The sequence below is a fragment of the Sander vitreus genome, chromosome 16 (assembly GCF_031162955.1).
Source record: "Sander vitreus isolate 19-12246 chromosome 16, sanVit1, whole genome shotgun sequence".
NCBI lineage: Eukaryota > Metazoa > Chordata > Actinopteri > Perciformes > Percidae > Sander > Sander vitreus.
The window spans coordinates 10,848,448-10,866,376 of record NC_135870.1 but is presented as its reverse complement, the minus strand read 5'-3'; the positions used below and the strand labels follow the sequence as shown (position 1 = coordinate 10,866,376).

The window sequence follows — 17,929 nt, the reverse complement described above, 5'->3', positions numbered from 1 at the left end:
GAATAGTTCAACAGTTTGGACACTACGCTTATTTGTTTCCTTGCTGAGAGTTAGATAAGAAGATTGATGCCACTCTCATATCTGTCAGAGAGAGAGAGAGAGAGAGAGAGAGAGAGAGAGAGAGAGAGACAGGCTGACAACCTTGGCTCTGCTGATCCTATTAGATGGTAATCTCCAGACTTCACAAGTCCACAGCCGTTTAAACTTGGGTTCATGTGAAACTGTAAATGTTGAGGATTCTGCCTAATCATCCCTAACAAGTGTTTGGATAATGCCCAATTAAATTAAGACCTATTTCTTTATTCACTGCATTAGCCCTATTTCAGGTAGATTGGATTCATTGAAGTTGCTTAATCTTAAATGTCTAATGGTTGTATAACATAATCTCTGACCTTTTTAAAAGCCACTGAGGATTTGAAATGACAAGCATAAAGCCCCATACAGCAACATTACAGTTAATAAGCATAACAAAAATCGGGATCCTTGATAGTTTAAATAAACAATAAGTGGCTGACACTTGGAGCTTAGTAAAGACATGAGCTTTGAACATTTGTATTCGTGGAAAAGCTTCATATGACTGTTGATGTGAAAGAAGTTTTCCAGCACCTAGCTTCACAAACAAACAGACATATTTCACGTACTGTATTCAATATACATCTTTATTTGAACAATACATTTACAAGTACCTCCATGTGTTTCATCTGTATTTATGCAGGCTACATTGTTTTCATTTGTCTGGAATAAATCATTCAGTATTTTAAACTTATGATCTGTGCAAATCTGCAAATGTCTCTGCAAATCCTTCAGGCTGGACAGCTTTTATTACAATTCAAATGAGGAGAAATTCAAAATAAATCAACATGTCAAGACGTTTGAAGATGGTCTGCTTTGTAATAACACCGAAAGAAAAAAAAAAAATCTAAATGTCATAATTAATTCAAACACCACATACAAAAAAATCTAGAATAACCAACAAACCAAAAGGAAAGCAGAAACACTCACACAGGTTTGAATTTTTAACTTAAATTGTTTAGTTTTTATAAGCGAGTCATGGAATTAGCTTAACTCTCATTTTACAACAAACATTATATCACAAATAATCATCATTTTGAAATGCATTGTGGACTGTGAATGATGTAAAAAGGAATACCTGCCTGGGAAAATCACTTTTCTACATAATTTATATCTAAATCTAAAAAGGTTATAGGGGAGAGATGGGGCACCGTGGTTGTAGTTTAAAGTATTTTGCGGTTATTGCAATGATAAGTTGTAAATTACTACCCATTCACTTACAAGCTAACAGGGTTAACCTATAGATGCAGAATTGTAGCAGTAATGATATAACACAACTTTTTTATTGCAGAGATGATTTGCCTTTTTAGTGCTTATAACAAAACTGAATACTTTGTAGGCGGTTGTAGCTGAATCACAGACTTATTAACACAGCTCAGTCTGCAGATTCCCAGAAATTAATTTTCTTGTGTTCTCCTCTTCCTCTTTTTCTTCTCCATCATTCAAATACAGACGACCCCCCCCCCCCCTCTGGCTGTTCACATGACGGAGCACTTCTCCTCTGCTTTGCTCTTCAGCTCGGTGACGGTGGCCGAGGCCTTCTCCTTCAGCTGGTCCATGTCCATGTTCTGCAAGTTTTGAAACTGGCCCATGATGGAGTCCTTGCCCTCCTCCTCCGTGGCGTCCTCGTCCACCATCTTGAGCAGCTCCTCGGGCACGTCCACGTCGTCCCCGGCTATCTCAATCATGTTCTCATCCTGCTCGCTCTGCAGAGGACAACATCAGGGAGAAGACACGGTCAGAAATACAGACATATGACTGATTTCACATTCAGTGTGATTATTGATACTGAGGACAAGGATGTCTGTTTTGTCACCTATAAAGTAGCACAGTGGTCCTTATTTGGTATGCAATTGTAGCCCCAAAGTTTTCCTCTCTGTGTTATCCAAATATATTTGTTAATTTTAAAATCTTGAAATGAAAAAGGTCACAAAATCATCTTTTTTAGAGGCTTGTAAAAGGTAGTATGTAATTAAATTTTCTTTGTTTTGTTTTTTCTTTTGTTTTCTCTGATAATAACAAAGACTGTATATTGCACTATTATTTGCAGGATAAAGGATCTAAATGCTGACTTAATGGCTTGTTAATGGATTAACATGCTGTCTGCCAACCTGAATTCTAAAGCATACAGTTTATCTTCGACCTTTAACACTCAGATCTGACAAACATTGCATGTATCGACCACAGTTTATCAGAGGACATACAGTATAAAATGAACTATATGTTATCCTAATCTGCTGACTGCTTTTTTAATAATTACATTGTCGTTTAATTTTACTTTAATTCTAATGTAACACATACAAACTTTAAGGTTCCATTGGTCTGCCTGTGCATTCTAATTATAAGCAAGCAATCAGGCAAACTAGGAAACAAAAATAGATGGAACTCTAGGATCTGTCTTAATCCACATTCTGCCGTCGAGGATATTCTGCTGCTGGCTGTGTTTTCTACATTGTTACGAAGCAGACTCAAGTCTCCTTTGAGTTTACTTCATGTGCATTTTGCATCATTGAAATGTTAAATTCAAAGCCTTTTTCAACAAACTCAATGTAATCACATAATATCTGGAATAGTCATGCAATAGGCAATGTACTGGGACTACTTTAAACTTCAATCTGTAGGATTAGCTCAGTCCTGCTTTAGCCTTTCCTCTCCGAATCCCAACGATAGTCTAAAAATATCTTCTATAGCGCAGCACGAGACTCTAATTCCATTAAACTAACAGCACCAACTTCCTGTTTATACATTAGTACCATTTAAAAAAAAAAAATAAATAAATATATATATATATATATATATATATATATATATATACTTATTTTTTCTAACTCTTGATAGCAAGTACATGTGTTCTCAACCTCCTACCTGTTAAAAGAAAATAATCAACAGAACAGGATCCCTTAAGGTGTCTTATTATTGATAAGAAATCCATTTAAAATGCATATTTCAGTTCTAATAAAGACACGTTGTCATTGGTTCTTTTTCAAGCTGGCATGCAATGTAAACATCATTGAGGGGAAATAATTAGATTTATATGTATAGCCTCCTGCCATTGTCCTCATATGCTCATATATGTGTGATTTCAATAAATAAGACAAACAGTGAAAATAAATGCACCCATTGTTTAAACCAGGAAACTAAATAATAGATTGTCTGTTGCTTTACACTATAAGCGATGCCTCCAGCAGCCGAGGTCATCACTGCATTCAGATGAATAAAAAACATGGTTTTAGAAAAGCTGTATTAGAAATAGATTTTTGCTCTTTTGCCATAAAAACACCATTCATTACAAGCAAGTTTTAACCTCTAGATTAATTTATAGGATTAGAAGACACTCTACTGCTATTTATCCTTAGAAGGCTTAAATAAAATCCCCACATACCTTATTTGCTCCTTCCATTATAGTTTATTTTTCTTTAACAGCCCTTTAAAATCGTGCAGTTGGTTGGTTTACATCCACTACAGTAGATGTTCTTCTTTCTTAAATCTAGTTCACACTGCCCCGTGCTCCCTAATGAGCCTGGGACACCAGCTCAGCTGCATTTGGCTTTGTAAGACTCAAGGTGCAATATGGGACACATAGGCTAACGTCTCTCTGGTTGAACGTCTTTCTCACTAATCTACTGGCATGGCTTCCACCTCCTGTCGTCAAAGCTGAGGCTGCCAAGTGCTGCTGTTAGATAAAGAAAACCTCATTCATGAAGCAACTATTTGCAGGACACCTAGCTCAGTCATCAAATCCTGCTTTTTCTACCAACCATTGGACGGTAAAGCCATTCAATAACCACAGTTGGTTATAATTGCCAGCCCTAAATAAAAGACTGAGAAAGGAAGTATATAATCAGATTTCTTTTTTTTTTAATAGATACAGATACTACCTCATAGGTGTCGATTTGAAGCAATTGGTAACACTTTAATTTAACACCCTTATTTAGCATTCATAAGCAGTATATAAACATTTAATAAATGGTTTATAACTCACTATATGTAGTTGTAAGCGTATAAAAGTGTTTATTAATGTATTTGTCTACTCCTGTTGGCATCCATTAGTGGATGCTGCTGTATAAACAGATAATGACAATAAAGTAAAATACAGTTGTAATAATATAAAATAAAATAAAATATGTCTTCATGGGAGAAGCTATAATTGCTGACAAATGCTTCACAAAAAATGTCCTACAGTATAGTGTGTTGCAATTTATTAAATATTTAAATAGTGTTTTGTGTTCCTATTGAGAAGAGTTTACTAATGTATATTATAAATGACAATATCTGTTATGAAAATATGAGTTACACTAGAGCTGAAGGGATAAAAACACTTACCTTTGGCAGCCTGTATTTTTCTCTGAGGCACACCCTGAGTGTTGCCCTCTCTGCCTTCTTGTGTAAGAAATCTGCATCTCTTTCCATCCTGAAATAAAAAAAAATAATAAAAAATGATATATATCTACAACATCCCAGGTTGATTCAAAGTAAGAATGTTATTTATTTTAATCTATTTTCTGGAAAATGCAAAAGGGGAAAGTATCAAGAAAATACCAGCAAGGTGGAATTGTATGGCCTTGTGTTGTTAGCAGTGTATCAATGGCTCAAGAGCAGCATTAGAGATCTTTTAGCATTTTGATTTTCTTCTGATTTTCATCTGATGGCTCAGTTTGTTTTGGATGTGTACATATGTATACATTGGCCCAATTAGATACACAACAGAGAGACAGATTAGCTCAACACAACATCCTCCAGTAACCCGGATTATTAAAGCAGGACATCATGTCTGCTGATTTTGATCTATCTGTCGATCTGTCTATCTGTCGATCTATCTATCTATCTATCTATCTATCTATCTATCTATCTATCTATCTATCTATCTATCTATCTATCTATCTATCTATCTATCTATCTATCTGTCTGTCTGTCTGTCAACAGACAACTGTATAGGAATTATGACATTTGCAGGTGCATTGGATGTTGCAGTCTATTAAGTGTCTTGTTATACTATCTGATGAAAAACAATTGACACTTTTACTTTTGTAAATTTTGTTTAGGTTTTTTGCAGAAAATATATCCTATTACTTAAATCTGAAATCTAAAATGCATCCTAATGTATTTGATTTAGTAATGTAATGAATGTACTGTAATTTACTCATTGTTTACTTCCTTTAGATACAAAACATAAACTATGCTGTGAATGAAGTGTGTTGTGACATATGTGTTAGCAATATATTAAGCCTGAGAGATAATAATAATACTAATAATAGTTTCTTTTGTTGATTACCTGCGTATTCTGTATTTTCAAGGCGAGACTCACGTACTCTCCCTCAGCCAATTAAACATGGGATTATTAGGCCAGACTGAGTCAAGAAGATTTGAACTCAAGCCAAGATGCTACAACTTGAACTGTCACAAGCAACAACACAGTGGACTGAGGAAAACAAACTCTACATTTGTTACAATGCTCGTTCTGGCCAGACAGATTAGAAAGATATTTGTAAAGTTTTGAAGAAAGAATGTTCATGTTCTTTTAATTTCCATTAAACGTTTGTGTGTATCAGGATTTGTCGCTGTGAGTGATGTGAATTCATCATAGACATCTACAAGTATGGAGAATGTTGTCATGTCTACTTTAAAACAAATTAATTTCCCAAACATAAGAGTGGAGAGGCTGGATTAATCCTGTTATGTAATACAGGATCTGCGTGATGCTACAAAATCTACTCTGTATCACAATAGTCCAAATTTTAAAAGAAAATATTAGTCCAAATTTTCTCAAAAATTGAATTTAGGGTGGATTAATCACATTGCTGTTAAGTGTACATCCGTACATGGTGGCGCACAAAACCTGCTGCTCATATTACTGTACAGTTTTAAATGTCTGTCAAAATAAATAAATAAATAAAAATATATTCAACAGGAAATAAAAAAAGAATGACAATAAAATGCTTTAAAAAAAAAAAAAAAACACTGTTAGAAAACTAACTGTCCTTTGATGATGGAATTTACATCATATTGAGATCCAAATAAATAGATAAATAAGTATAATTTTGCAGGATTTGGATTGCTTCCCTTTGCTGCACCACTACAGAACCTCGTTAATCATAGAATTTTAGTGTTTCCGTTTAAATATTCTAATATTTTCTGCCCTTGAGTCCATGTTTTCGAGCTGCGAATAAAACAGCTTTTTTACAATTGCTTACTCTGTTGTTTTCTAAAGTCGAAAGCCCCTCAAAATGTTACCCATAACTGTTCTTGATGCAGAAATACTGTAGATGACAGATTATGGGAGATTATTGATCCAGGCATGACCATGGGCCTCAGTGCGTTATTGTGTAGAAAAGATCCACTGTAGCAACAGATGCATCCCCCAAAAACACAGCTTGCTCATTTGAGATCATGAATACAATAAATATATGAGTGTTTACATTTGGGTTAGGTTAAAAAGAATATGGTGGCGCATACGAGGGGAAAGAAAACAGTGGAGGGAAGTAGAAAACAACTTGTCAAGGTCAGATTGTACATTCTGCAGCCATACTGTTTCCCATAGGCCAATGGCATCGATTTCAAATGGAGCACTGTTAACTACTTACTTCTCCTCCACCACCTGTTTTTGGTACTCTTCATACTCCTCGCGTGTCATCCCTGCTGCTTTGGCTGGATCTGTGGGGGCGGCCTCCTCTTCTTTGTCACCTCCACCACCCAGACCGATCCCTGACAGGGGGTTCCCAATCATGCTCTTGATCAAGAAAGCCATCTCAAGTTGTGACTGTTCACTCTGCGAGGGTGACAAAATCTTTTGTAGGTGAAAGTGATGCTGCTCCTCTTATGGCGCCCTCCGGTTCGACTTCCTATAACTGTCAAATCCAGTGGTAGCTCTCTAGCTAACCTGCTGCTAGTCTATGCAGCCAAGGACACACTGACGACAAGCAACAGACACAAACACACACGTACACTAACACACACACAACGGCCATAATCTGAATTTAATCCCCCCTGCTCTACTATGCTAAGAGGCAGATGGCCTGTTTTCTCTCTATTTTTAAGTCATGCAGATCTTTGTAGACGTTTCTCTTTATTCATTTTGACACTTTGTGCATTCTTTGGAAGAACTAGATGTAGCGTTCATCATTAAAATGGTTTTGGAGATGGCTGTCCTCAGTTTGGGACCACACATATGCATATCCACTAGTGCTTAATCATATTAGTAAAGTACTGACTGGCCCGTGTGCAGCTTATACTGCTGAGACCAGGCAGAGTAGAGAGAGAGAGGAGCGGGATTACAGTCTTGTTTATCCCCCACTGGGGCCAACGTTCATGCCGTGCTATTGTTCAATGGGAGGATGATTGACACGAGGATGAGAGACGGGGAGGAGACAGCTCTCATTTCACTTCACTTCATCACTATCTGCAAGCTTTGGTGAAGGACTTGTAGAATACCCCAATATTCTTGAGCACCACCAAATATGACTAATGATAGTGATATGCGACCACTATCTTTAGCCATGAAACATGTAAATGTATGTAGTTGTTTTTTTAAGAATTTTAATTTATTTAATAGTACAGTCAAGCAGCAACAGGTAATGGGGGAACTGTGAAAGAGAGATGACAATCATCCAGAGATTTTAAACTGGATGTTGTGGTTACATGTTGCATCTTCTACCCTTGGGCTTAGTGGTCTATCATTTTGTTTGCCACCTGTCATCCTCTTTAACAGTGATAAGCATTATTAAATAAACACCTGTAAGTGGATGGTTTTTCTATACATAATCATTGTGCCTTAGTGAATGCTAATGACTTTGATGTTCCCCTAACATTTTCTCTAGCACCACCTTGAGGTTGGTGTTATGTTATCATTTGTGGTTGTTAGTGAAACGTCTCTGAAATATACTATGACATTTTTATGACAGCTTCTACGACATACTATACTATGACGTTTTTATGACTTTTTTAATTACATACTATACTATCACTTTTTTTATGAGGGGGGCCCAGCTACCGCTCAACAATATCCGGAGTGTTTGCTGCCCTGGCTCAATGGTGGAAGGAGCTCCCACATCAGGACAGCAGAAACCCTACACATCTTTTATCGCACACTGAAGACTGATATACATTTTTAATGACATACTGTACTATGACTTTTTATGACATATTATATGACATTTTTAATGACATACTATACTATGACATTTTTATTACTTACTAAACTATTACTTTTTTAATTTATTATGACAAACTATACTATGACTTTTTATTACATACTATACTCTTACTTTTAGATTTGTTGACATTTTTTACAAAATACTATAATAAAACTTTTTAGACATTTTTATGACATACAATACCATGACTTTTTAATTACATACTATACTATGACAATTGCATGACTTACTATGCTATGACTTTTTTTGATATTTTTATGACACACTATTCTATGCCTTTTTTAGGACTTACAATACTACAACTTTTGAATTTTTTAAGACATACTATACCATTACTTTTTGACATTTGTATGACATAATATACTTTATTACTCTAATTTTTTTCGACATACAATACAAGGACTTTCGACCTACTATACTAGGACTTTTTAATAAATTTATTGACATACTATACTATGACGTTTTTATGGCGTCTTTTTTATATGAGGGGGCACAGCTACCGCTCAACAAAATCCGGAGCGTTTGCTGTCCTGGCTCCACAATGGTGGAAGGAGTTCCCTCATCAGGACAGCAGAAACCCTACACATCTTCTATCGCAAAATGAAGACTCACCTGTTCAGACTGCATCTTGGCCCATGAACAGATATACAGAGAAAAAAAACCCGTCTCTCTTTTGTTTCTGAAATGTAGCAATTGAAACAGGTTTTACTTATTTGATGAATTTGCAAATTGAAAATAACTGCACTAATTGACAGTCACTTTAGATAACAGCATCAGCTAAATTAATAATGTAAATGGCATTCTATAGTATATTATTATTAAATTGTTCATGGCATATTGTAATATGACTTTTAATGACTTTGGTTTTTGTAAAGTCTACTCTTATTTGAGGCATTGTATGTACTTCCATGATTCTTGCTATTTGTGGGTGGTATCTTGATGGTTGAATCAGAGAATTTCTAATAAGGGGAGAAGTTCCACTCTCGCGGTAGTTCTGGCTTCTGAACTGGTTGCAGTTCCACCAGAGTTCCACTGGGGGTGATCGCAGATGAGTGCAAAATGAATGGGACTCTATGGAGCTATACCCCTCAAAATCCACTTTTCTCAGGATATATTTTTTTGTTTGGTAATTTGAATGTTGCATTCGAAAGGGGAGGCTAAGAATATACATACTGGGTGGCTTTTTTTGTTCTAAAAAGCCTTTTAAAATGTCAATGACGTCATACACATCGTACAGCCAGAGATACTGCTTTAACAACACAGCTGACAGGTTAGGCTCTCCCTTTTAATACACGTGCTAGAAAGAGGTTTGCTAATGTTTTAAAGACCACGCCGAAATATTCGAGTGGGATCTCTGGTCATAATCAGTCCTTCACTGACCAATCAGCATTCATTAGCAGAATGCTAGCGTGTTATGGGCAACAAAGACTCAACCTGTAAGAAATCGAAAGGACAAATGTACTCGTTCATTCAACTATCAACCTATAATCCATGTTGAACTTGCAAAAACTACAATCAAATCTGAGATTTGTCAACGGCAATCAGGCGAAAGAGACAAATTTAGCCGTCTAGCTCCATAGAGTCCCATTCATTTTGCACTCGCCTGCGATCACCCCCAGTGAAACTCTAGTGGAACTGCAATCAAATTCTGTACAATGTGGCTAAATAGGGAGTGAAAAGGCTCTCCGTAGACCGGCTCTGGTTGAATGCACTTTTTGTCAGTCACTTTGAATAAAAGCATAATTTACATGAATACTGTAAATGGCATCCTATAGTGTACCATTATGAAATTGTTTATAGGCATAGTGTACTATGATTTTTTATGGCTTAAGTATTGTCATGATACTAGGTTTTTGTTTCCTGTTTTATTTTGAAGGTTGTACTTCCTGCCTTGTGTGTTTTCAATTGCCTACTCTGCCCTGATTTATTCCACCTGTTTTTATTTAGCATTGTATATTTGTTCCCCTGTCTCATTGTCAGTTCGTCAACCTTGATGTTTGGAGGTTTTGTAAGCTACTAGATGTTCCTGCCTGTTTTGTAGCCTTTTATTTATTAAATTGTTTGACCACATCAGCCTGATTTTGTCTGTTTGTCTCCGTCTTTTGCTTGTCCAAGCGTGACAACTATACTATGACTTTTTACGACATTTTAATAACATGCTATATCATGATTTTTTATGAAATACTAAACTTACTTTATTATGACTTTTCTATGACATACTACACTATGGCCTTTTTATGACATACTATGACTTCAAAGACATTTTTATGACATATTTACTATTACTTTCATTTGACACTGACATTTTTTTAATGATGTACTATACCATGATTTTTTGACTTTTTAATGACATACTAAGACTTTTTTACATTTTTAAAACATAGTATAATATGACTTTTTAGACATTTTATGAGAAACTATATTATGACATTTTTAATGACATACTATACTGACTTTGTATGACATACTATACTATGACATTTTTTAAAATGTTATGACATACAATACTATTACTTTTTTATAACATACTATACTATGACATTTTTATGACATTTTATACTTTACTATGACTTTTTTAAACTTTTTTATGACATACTAAACTATGACTTTTTTTTAAACTTTTTTATGAAATACTGTACAATGATTTATTTGACATACTACATGACAATTTTATGCGCTAATTTCCCATTACTTTTTACGACATACTATACTATGACTTATTAAAAATTTTTATTAACATACTATACTAGGCCTTTTTTATGACCTTTCCACAATGACCATTTTGACATTTTTTAATGACATACCATTGTATGGCATTCTGACATGTTTTATAACATTTTTCACATTTTTAGGGCATACTATGATAAGACTTTTTTTTGACATTTTTATAACATACTATACACGATGACATTTGTATTGGATACTATACTGTGACATTTTGACATTTCATGACGTCATTACATCATCACTATTCAATCACTTTTTTCAACATATTATAATATGACTTTTTTATCAGTTTTTTACATAATATACTCTGACTTTTTTTTATACACTATACTATGACTTTTTTCACTTTTTTGAACGTACTATACTATGGCTTTTTTAATCAATTTTTTGACATTGAATACTATGACTTTTTAGACATACCATACTATGACTTATTTTTCACTTTTTTCAACATACTATAATTTGATTTTTCCATCACTTTTTTGACATACTATACTATGACTTTTTTATCACTTTGTTTCAACACACTATACTATGACTTTTTTCATTACTTTTTTTACATAATATACTATGACTTTTTATCACTTTTTTTGACATAATATAGTATGACTTTTTTCAACATACTATACTATGACTTTTTTCAATGTTTTCGACATACTATAATTTGACTTTTCCATCACTTTTTTCGACACACTATGACTATGACTTTTTTTCATGACTTTTTTTCCAAAATATACTATGATTGTTTTTTACAATACACTATACTATGACTATTTTATCAATTTTTTCGACATACTATACTTTGACTTTTTCATCACTTTTTTGATGTACTATACTATGATGTTTTTCAAATGTAATATAGTATGACTTTTTCATGACTCTTTTTACATTAAATACTATGACTTTTTTTTATACACTATACTATGACTTTTTATCACTTTTTTTGACATACTATTCTATGACTTTTTTACCCCTTTTTTCAACATACTATACTATGACCTTTTATCACTTTTTTTGACACACTTTCACTTTGCCTTTTTTATTACTTTTGTCAACATACTATACTATGACTTTTTTTATCACTTTATTCGACATACTACACTAAGACTTTTTATCCCTTTTTTCAACACACTACACTTTACCTTTTTAATTACTTTACTATTTATATACTATACTATGACGTTTTTATTATTTTTTTTGGCATACTATACCATTACTTTTTTATCACTTTTTTCGACATACTATACTATGACTTTTTATCGCTTTTTTCGACACACTTCACTTTGCCTTTTTATTACTTTTGTCAACATACTATACTATGACTTAATTTCACTTTTTTCGACATACTATACTATGACTTTTTTATAATTTTTTTCGACATTACACTATGACTTTTTATCCCTTTTTTCGACATACTACACTATGCCTTTTTTGTCACGTTTTCCGACATACTATACTACGACTTTTTTATCCCTTTTTTCGACATACTATACTATGACTTTTTTATCACTTTTTTCGTCATACTATACTATCACTTTTTTGTCACCTTTTTCGACATACTATACTATGACTTTTTATCACTTTTTTCGACATACTATACTGTGACTTTTTAATAAATTTTTTGACATACTATACTATGACTTTTTTTGACATGCAATACTGTTTATTTTCGACATACTATACTATGTCTTTTTAATAACTTTTTTTTGAGATACTATACTACGACTTTTTTTGACATACTATACTATGACTTTTTTTGACATGCAATACTGTTTATTTTCGACATACTATACTATGTCTTTTTAATAACTTTTTTTTGAGATACTATACTACGACTTTTTTTGACATACTATACTATGACTTTTTTATCACTTTTTTCGACATTAGATTAGATTACATTCAACTTTATTGTCATTGTGCAGTGTACAAGTACAAAGACAAGAAGTGCAAAAAAAGCAGAAAAGTGCAATGCGATATACAAGTATAGACAGGTGGTGCATAGGCAGGACAAGAAATATATTACAGTGTTATAATAGCAGAATAAATATGGCTATGTAATATGAACAATCTATGAACAACATGTACAGATATGTGCAATGTAGTAGCAGTGACATTATACTAGTAGTAAGAATAAAATAGCTATAGATATATGCAGTGTATTAAAAGAATATATAATAAGAGAAACAGAATAAATATGGATGTACTCAATGAACCATATAGACAGATATGTACAGCTATGTGCAGTGTGGTAACATTATAAGAGTAGTAAGAATAAGTGTATGTGCAGGATGAATAGTATTAAGAGCAGTAGAATATGGCTATGTATAGGTGTAATTACAGTATGTACATCTGTAAATAAACAAATTGAACAGTTCGGGTGGGGTAGGGTAGTGCAAATTGTCTGGGGGTGGGGGCTTAGTAGGTTAAATTGTCACCGGGATGCAGAGCAAGAGTTCAGTAGGGAGACAGCCGCAGGAAAGAAGCTTCCTCTGAACCTGCTGGTACGGGTGCGGAGAGACCTGAGACGCCTCCTGGATGGGAGTGGGGTGAACAGGCTGTGGTTGGGGTGAGAACAGTCTTTGATGATGCTGCGCGCCTTAGGCAAGCATCGCTTGCCCTGGATGGTCTCGATGGAGGGGAATGAGGAACTGGTGATGCGTTGGGCAGTTTTCACCACCCTCTGCAGTGCTTTCCGGTCATGGGCAGAGCAGTTGCCATACCACACTGTGACACAGCTGGTGAGGATGCTCTCGATGGTGCAGCGGTAGAAGTTCACCAGGATCTGAAGAGACAGGTGGACCTTCTTGAGTCTCCTCAGAAAGAAGAGACGCTGGTGAGCCTTCTTAGAGGTGTTGAGGGTCCAAGAGAGGTCCTCAGAGATGTGAACACCCAGAAACTTGAAGCTGGTGACACGCTCCACCTCAGTCCTGTTGATGAGGATGGGGGTGTGTGTGCCAGCTTTAGACTTCCTGAAGTCCACAATGAGCTCTTTGGTACATACTATACTATCCCTTTTTATCCCTTTTTTTGACACACTACACTTTGCCTTTTTTTATTACTTTTGTCGACATACTATACTATGACTTTTTAATCACTTTTTTCAACATCGAATACTATGCCTTTTTTCGACATACTATAGTATTACTTTTTTATCACTTTTTTCGACATGCTATACTATGACTTTTTTATAAATTCTTTCGACATTGAATACAATCACTTTTTTGTCACTTTTTTCGACAAGCTATACTATGACGTTTTCACTTTTTTGACATAGAATTCTATGACCGTTTTTGACATAATTTACTGACTTTTTAATCACTTTTTTGACATACTATACTATGATTTTTGTTAACATACTATCCTATAGCTTTCTTCTCACTTTTTTCCACAAACTATACTAGGATTTTTTTCAACATACTATGTCCTATCACATTTTCATAAATTTTTCGACATACTATACTATTACTTTTTGTCACTTTTTTCTGAGATACTATACAATGACTTTTCTATTACTTTTTTCGACATTCTATACTATGACTTTTTTTAATCACTTTTTCGATTTACTGTACTATGACTTTTTTTATCACTTTTTTAGACTTACAATATTATGACTTTTTCATCAATTTGTTCGACATACTATACTACGACTTTTTATTACTTTTTTCGACATACTATGATTTTTTCTTTTACATTTTTCAACGTATTATGACTTTTTTCGACATTCTATACCATGACTTTTTATTACTGTTTTTACACATACTCTACTGTATACATTTTCGACAAACTATATTAAGACTTTTTATTACTTTTTTTTTCGATTATTATGATTTTTTTAATGACTTTTTTTGACATTCTATTCTTTTTTCGACATAATATACTATGACTTTATAACAAGTTCTTTCGACATACTATACTAAGACTTTTTAATCACTGTTTTGACATGCTATACCATGAATTTTTTGAACATACAATCACTTTTTTCGACATAATATAATATGACTTTTTAATCACTTTTTTGACATGCTATACTTTGACATGTTTATGTCATACTATATTATGATTTTTCATGGCATACTATACTATGATTTTTTTCGACATTAAATACTATGACTTTTTATCACTTTTTCGACTTTAAATACAATGTTTTTTTAAATATTTCTTATGATATGATTTATGATACACTATAGGCTACTATGACGTTTTTTGATATTTTTATAACACACTATTTCATGACATTTTTGACCTTTTTATGACATACTATACTATGACTTTTTTGCTTTTATGTCAAACTATATAACGTTTTGACATACTATAACCTACTGTGGCTTTTTATATTTCCTATGACTGTAAAGTTTTCTTGACATACTATGACTTTTTTATGACTTTTTAACAACATACCTATACTAAGACTTTTTTTATGAAGGTGGCCCAGCTACCGCTTGACAAAATCCGGAGTGTTTTCTGTTTTTGCTCCACAATGGTGGAAGAACCTCCCACATAAGGATAGCAGAAACCCTACACATCTTCTGTCGCACACTGAAGACTCACCTGTTCAGACTGCATCTTGGCCCATGAAAAGATAGAGAGAGAGAAATAAAAAACTTTCTTACTTTTGTTTCTAATTTGATGAATTTCATGTACTCGCATGACTCTTGCTATTTTTGGTTGGTATCTTCAAGGTTGAAAGCAGTATTTGTTAGTCACTTTGGATAAAAGCATCTGCTAAATGAATAATGTAAATTGCATCATATAGTATACTATTATGAAATTGTTCATGGCTTACTGTACTCTGACTTCTTATGACTTTTTAAAGACGTAGTTTTGTCATGATACTGGGTTTTTGTAAAGTCTGTTTCCTGTTTAATTTTGAAGGTTAACTCCTTGTATGTCATGTCTGGTTTTACTTCCTGCCTCGTGCATTTTCAATTGCCCGCTCTGCCCTCATTTATTCCACCTGTGGTTAATCAGCATTGTGTATTTGTTCCCCTGTCTCATTGTCAGTTCGTCCTGCTTTGGAATTTTTGTGAGGTACTAGATGTTCCTGACTGTTTTGTAGCCTTTTGTTCATTAAATTGTTTGACTGCATGAGCATGATTTTATTTGACTTTTTTGACATATTATACTAAGAGTTTTTCATGACTTACTATACTGTGACTTTTTTGAATTTTTAATGGAATACTAAACTATGACTTTTTAATATTTTGACATACTGTACTATGATGTTTTTAACATTTTTCTGACATACTATACTATGATTTTCATGACATACTATGACTTTTTAAAAATGTTATAATATAGTATGTAATAAAATGTCAAAGTATAGTACGTCATGTACGTACTATACTTTGACATTTTATTACATACTATACTATGACTTTTTTTTACATTTTTATGACTTACTATACTATGGCTTTTTTAATTTTTAATGACATACTATACTATGACTTTCTATGACATATTATACTATGACGTTTTGACATTTTTACAATATACCATGATATTTTGACAATTTTTGACATACTATACTATGACAAATTTAGACTTTTTATGACATACTATAATATGACGTTTTTATGACTTACTATACTATGAATTTTTATGACATTCTATACTATGACTTTTTATGACATTCTATACTATGACTTTTTTGAATTTTTAATGACATACTATACTATGACTTTTTTTTGGCACACTACACTATGGTTTGTTATGACATACTAGTCCATCACTTTTTTTTTCTGACATGATATTTTTATGACATACCATACCATCACCTTTTTCATGAGGGGGGCCCAGCTACCGTTCAACAAAATGTGGAGTGTAAGGATCTCCTTCATCAGGACAGCAGAAACCCTACACATCTTCTATCGCACACTGAAGACTCACCTGTTCAGACTGCATCTTGGCCAATGAAAAGATAGAGAGAGATAAAAAAAACCTCTCTCTCTCTCTTTTGTTCCTAAAATGTAGCAATTGAAACAAGTTTTGTCAGTTTGATGAATTTTATGTACTCGCATGATTCTTGCTATTTTTGGGTGGTATCTTCAAGGTTGAATGCAGTAAATGTTTGTCACTTTGCATATAAGCATCAGCTAAATGAATAATGTAGATGGCATCCTATAGTATACTATTATGACATTTTTCATGGCATACTGTACTATGACTTTTAATGACTTTTTAAATACAGTATTATAGTAGTAGTAAAGTCTGCTCCCTGTTTTTTTTTTTAAGGTTACCTCCTCATGTGTCATGTCTGGTTTTACTTCCTGCCTTGTGTGTTTTCAATTGCCTACTCTGCCCTGATTTATTCCACCTGTTTATTTAGCATTGTGTATTTGTTCCCCTGTCTGTTTGTCTTCCTTGATGTTTGGAGGTTTTGTACGCTACTAAATGTTCCTGATTAAATTGTTTGACTGCATCAGCCTGATTTCGTCTGCATTTGTGACCGTCTTTTGCTGTTCAAGCGTGACAACTATACTATGACTTTCTGACATTTTTATGACATACTTTACTACGTCTTTTTATGAAATTTGTACGACTATACTACCTTTTTTGACTTTTTTATGACATACTATGCCATGACATTTTTTAAGACATACTATACTGACTTTTATGACTTTTTTATTGCATACTATGACTTTTAGACATATTATGCTATGACTTTGTAACTTTTTTATGACACTGTACTATGACTTTTTTAATACCTTACTATGACTTTTGACATTTTTATGATTTACTATACGATGACTTGTTTTGACATTTTTTACGACATACTATACAATGACTCTTTTATAAAACACTGTAATTTGCCTTTTGTGTGAATTTAAAATTAATAACTGTAAATCTACAAAAATCTATGTACTGTAGGTCCTAACTGAAAAAAACTGGAATCATGAGAGATGAAGAGAAGACATTATTACATGTAGAAGCATCCTTGTGAAGTTTATCTCACATGATGAAATAAGCAAACACCAGAGGGA

At 33.6% G+C, this 17,929-nt stretch overlaps 1 protein-coding gene across 1 annotated transcript; it reads right to left on the bottom strand.

The window, feature by feature from the left end:
- Nucleotides 1–1,550: 1,550 nt before the first annotated feature.
- cplx4a (complexin 4a) lies at nucleotides 1,551–6,817 on the bottom strand. The gene is made up of 3 exons (XM_078272179.1): nucleotides 6,654–6,817; nucleotides 4,396–4,483; nucleotides 1,551–1,778 (listed from the first exon to the last, which is right to left on the bottom strand). The coding sequence occupies exons 1-3, from the start codon at nucleotides 6,815–6,817 to the stop codon at nucleotides 1,551–1,553; spliced, it is 480 nt and encodes a 159-aa protein (XP_078128305.1).
- Between the last annotated feature and the right edge of the window lie 11,112 nt (nucleotides 6,818–17,929).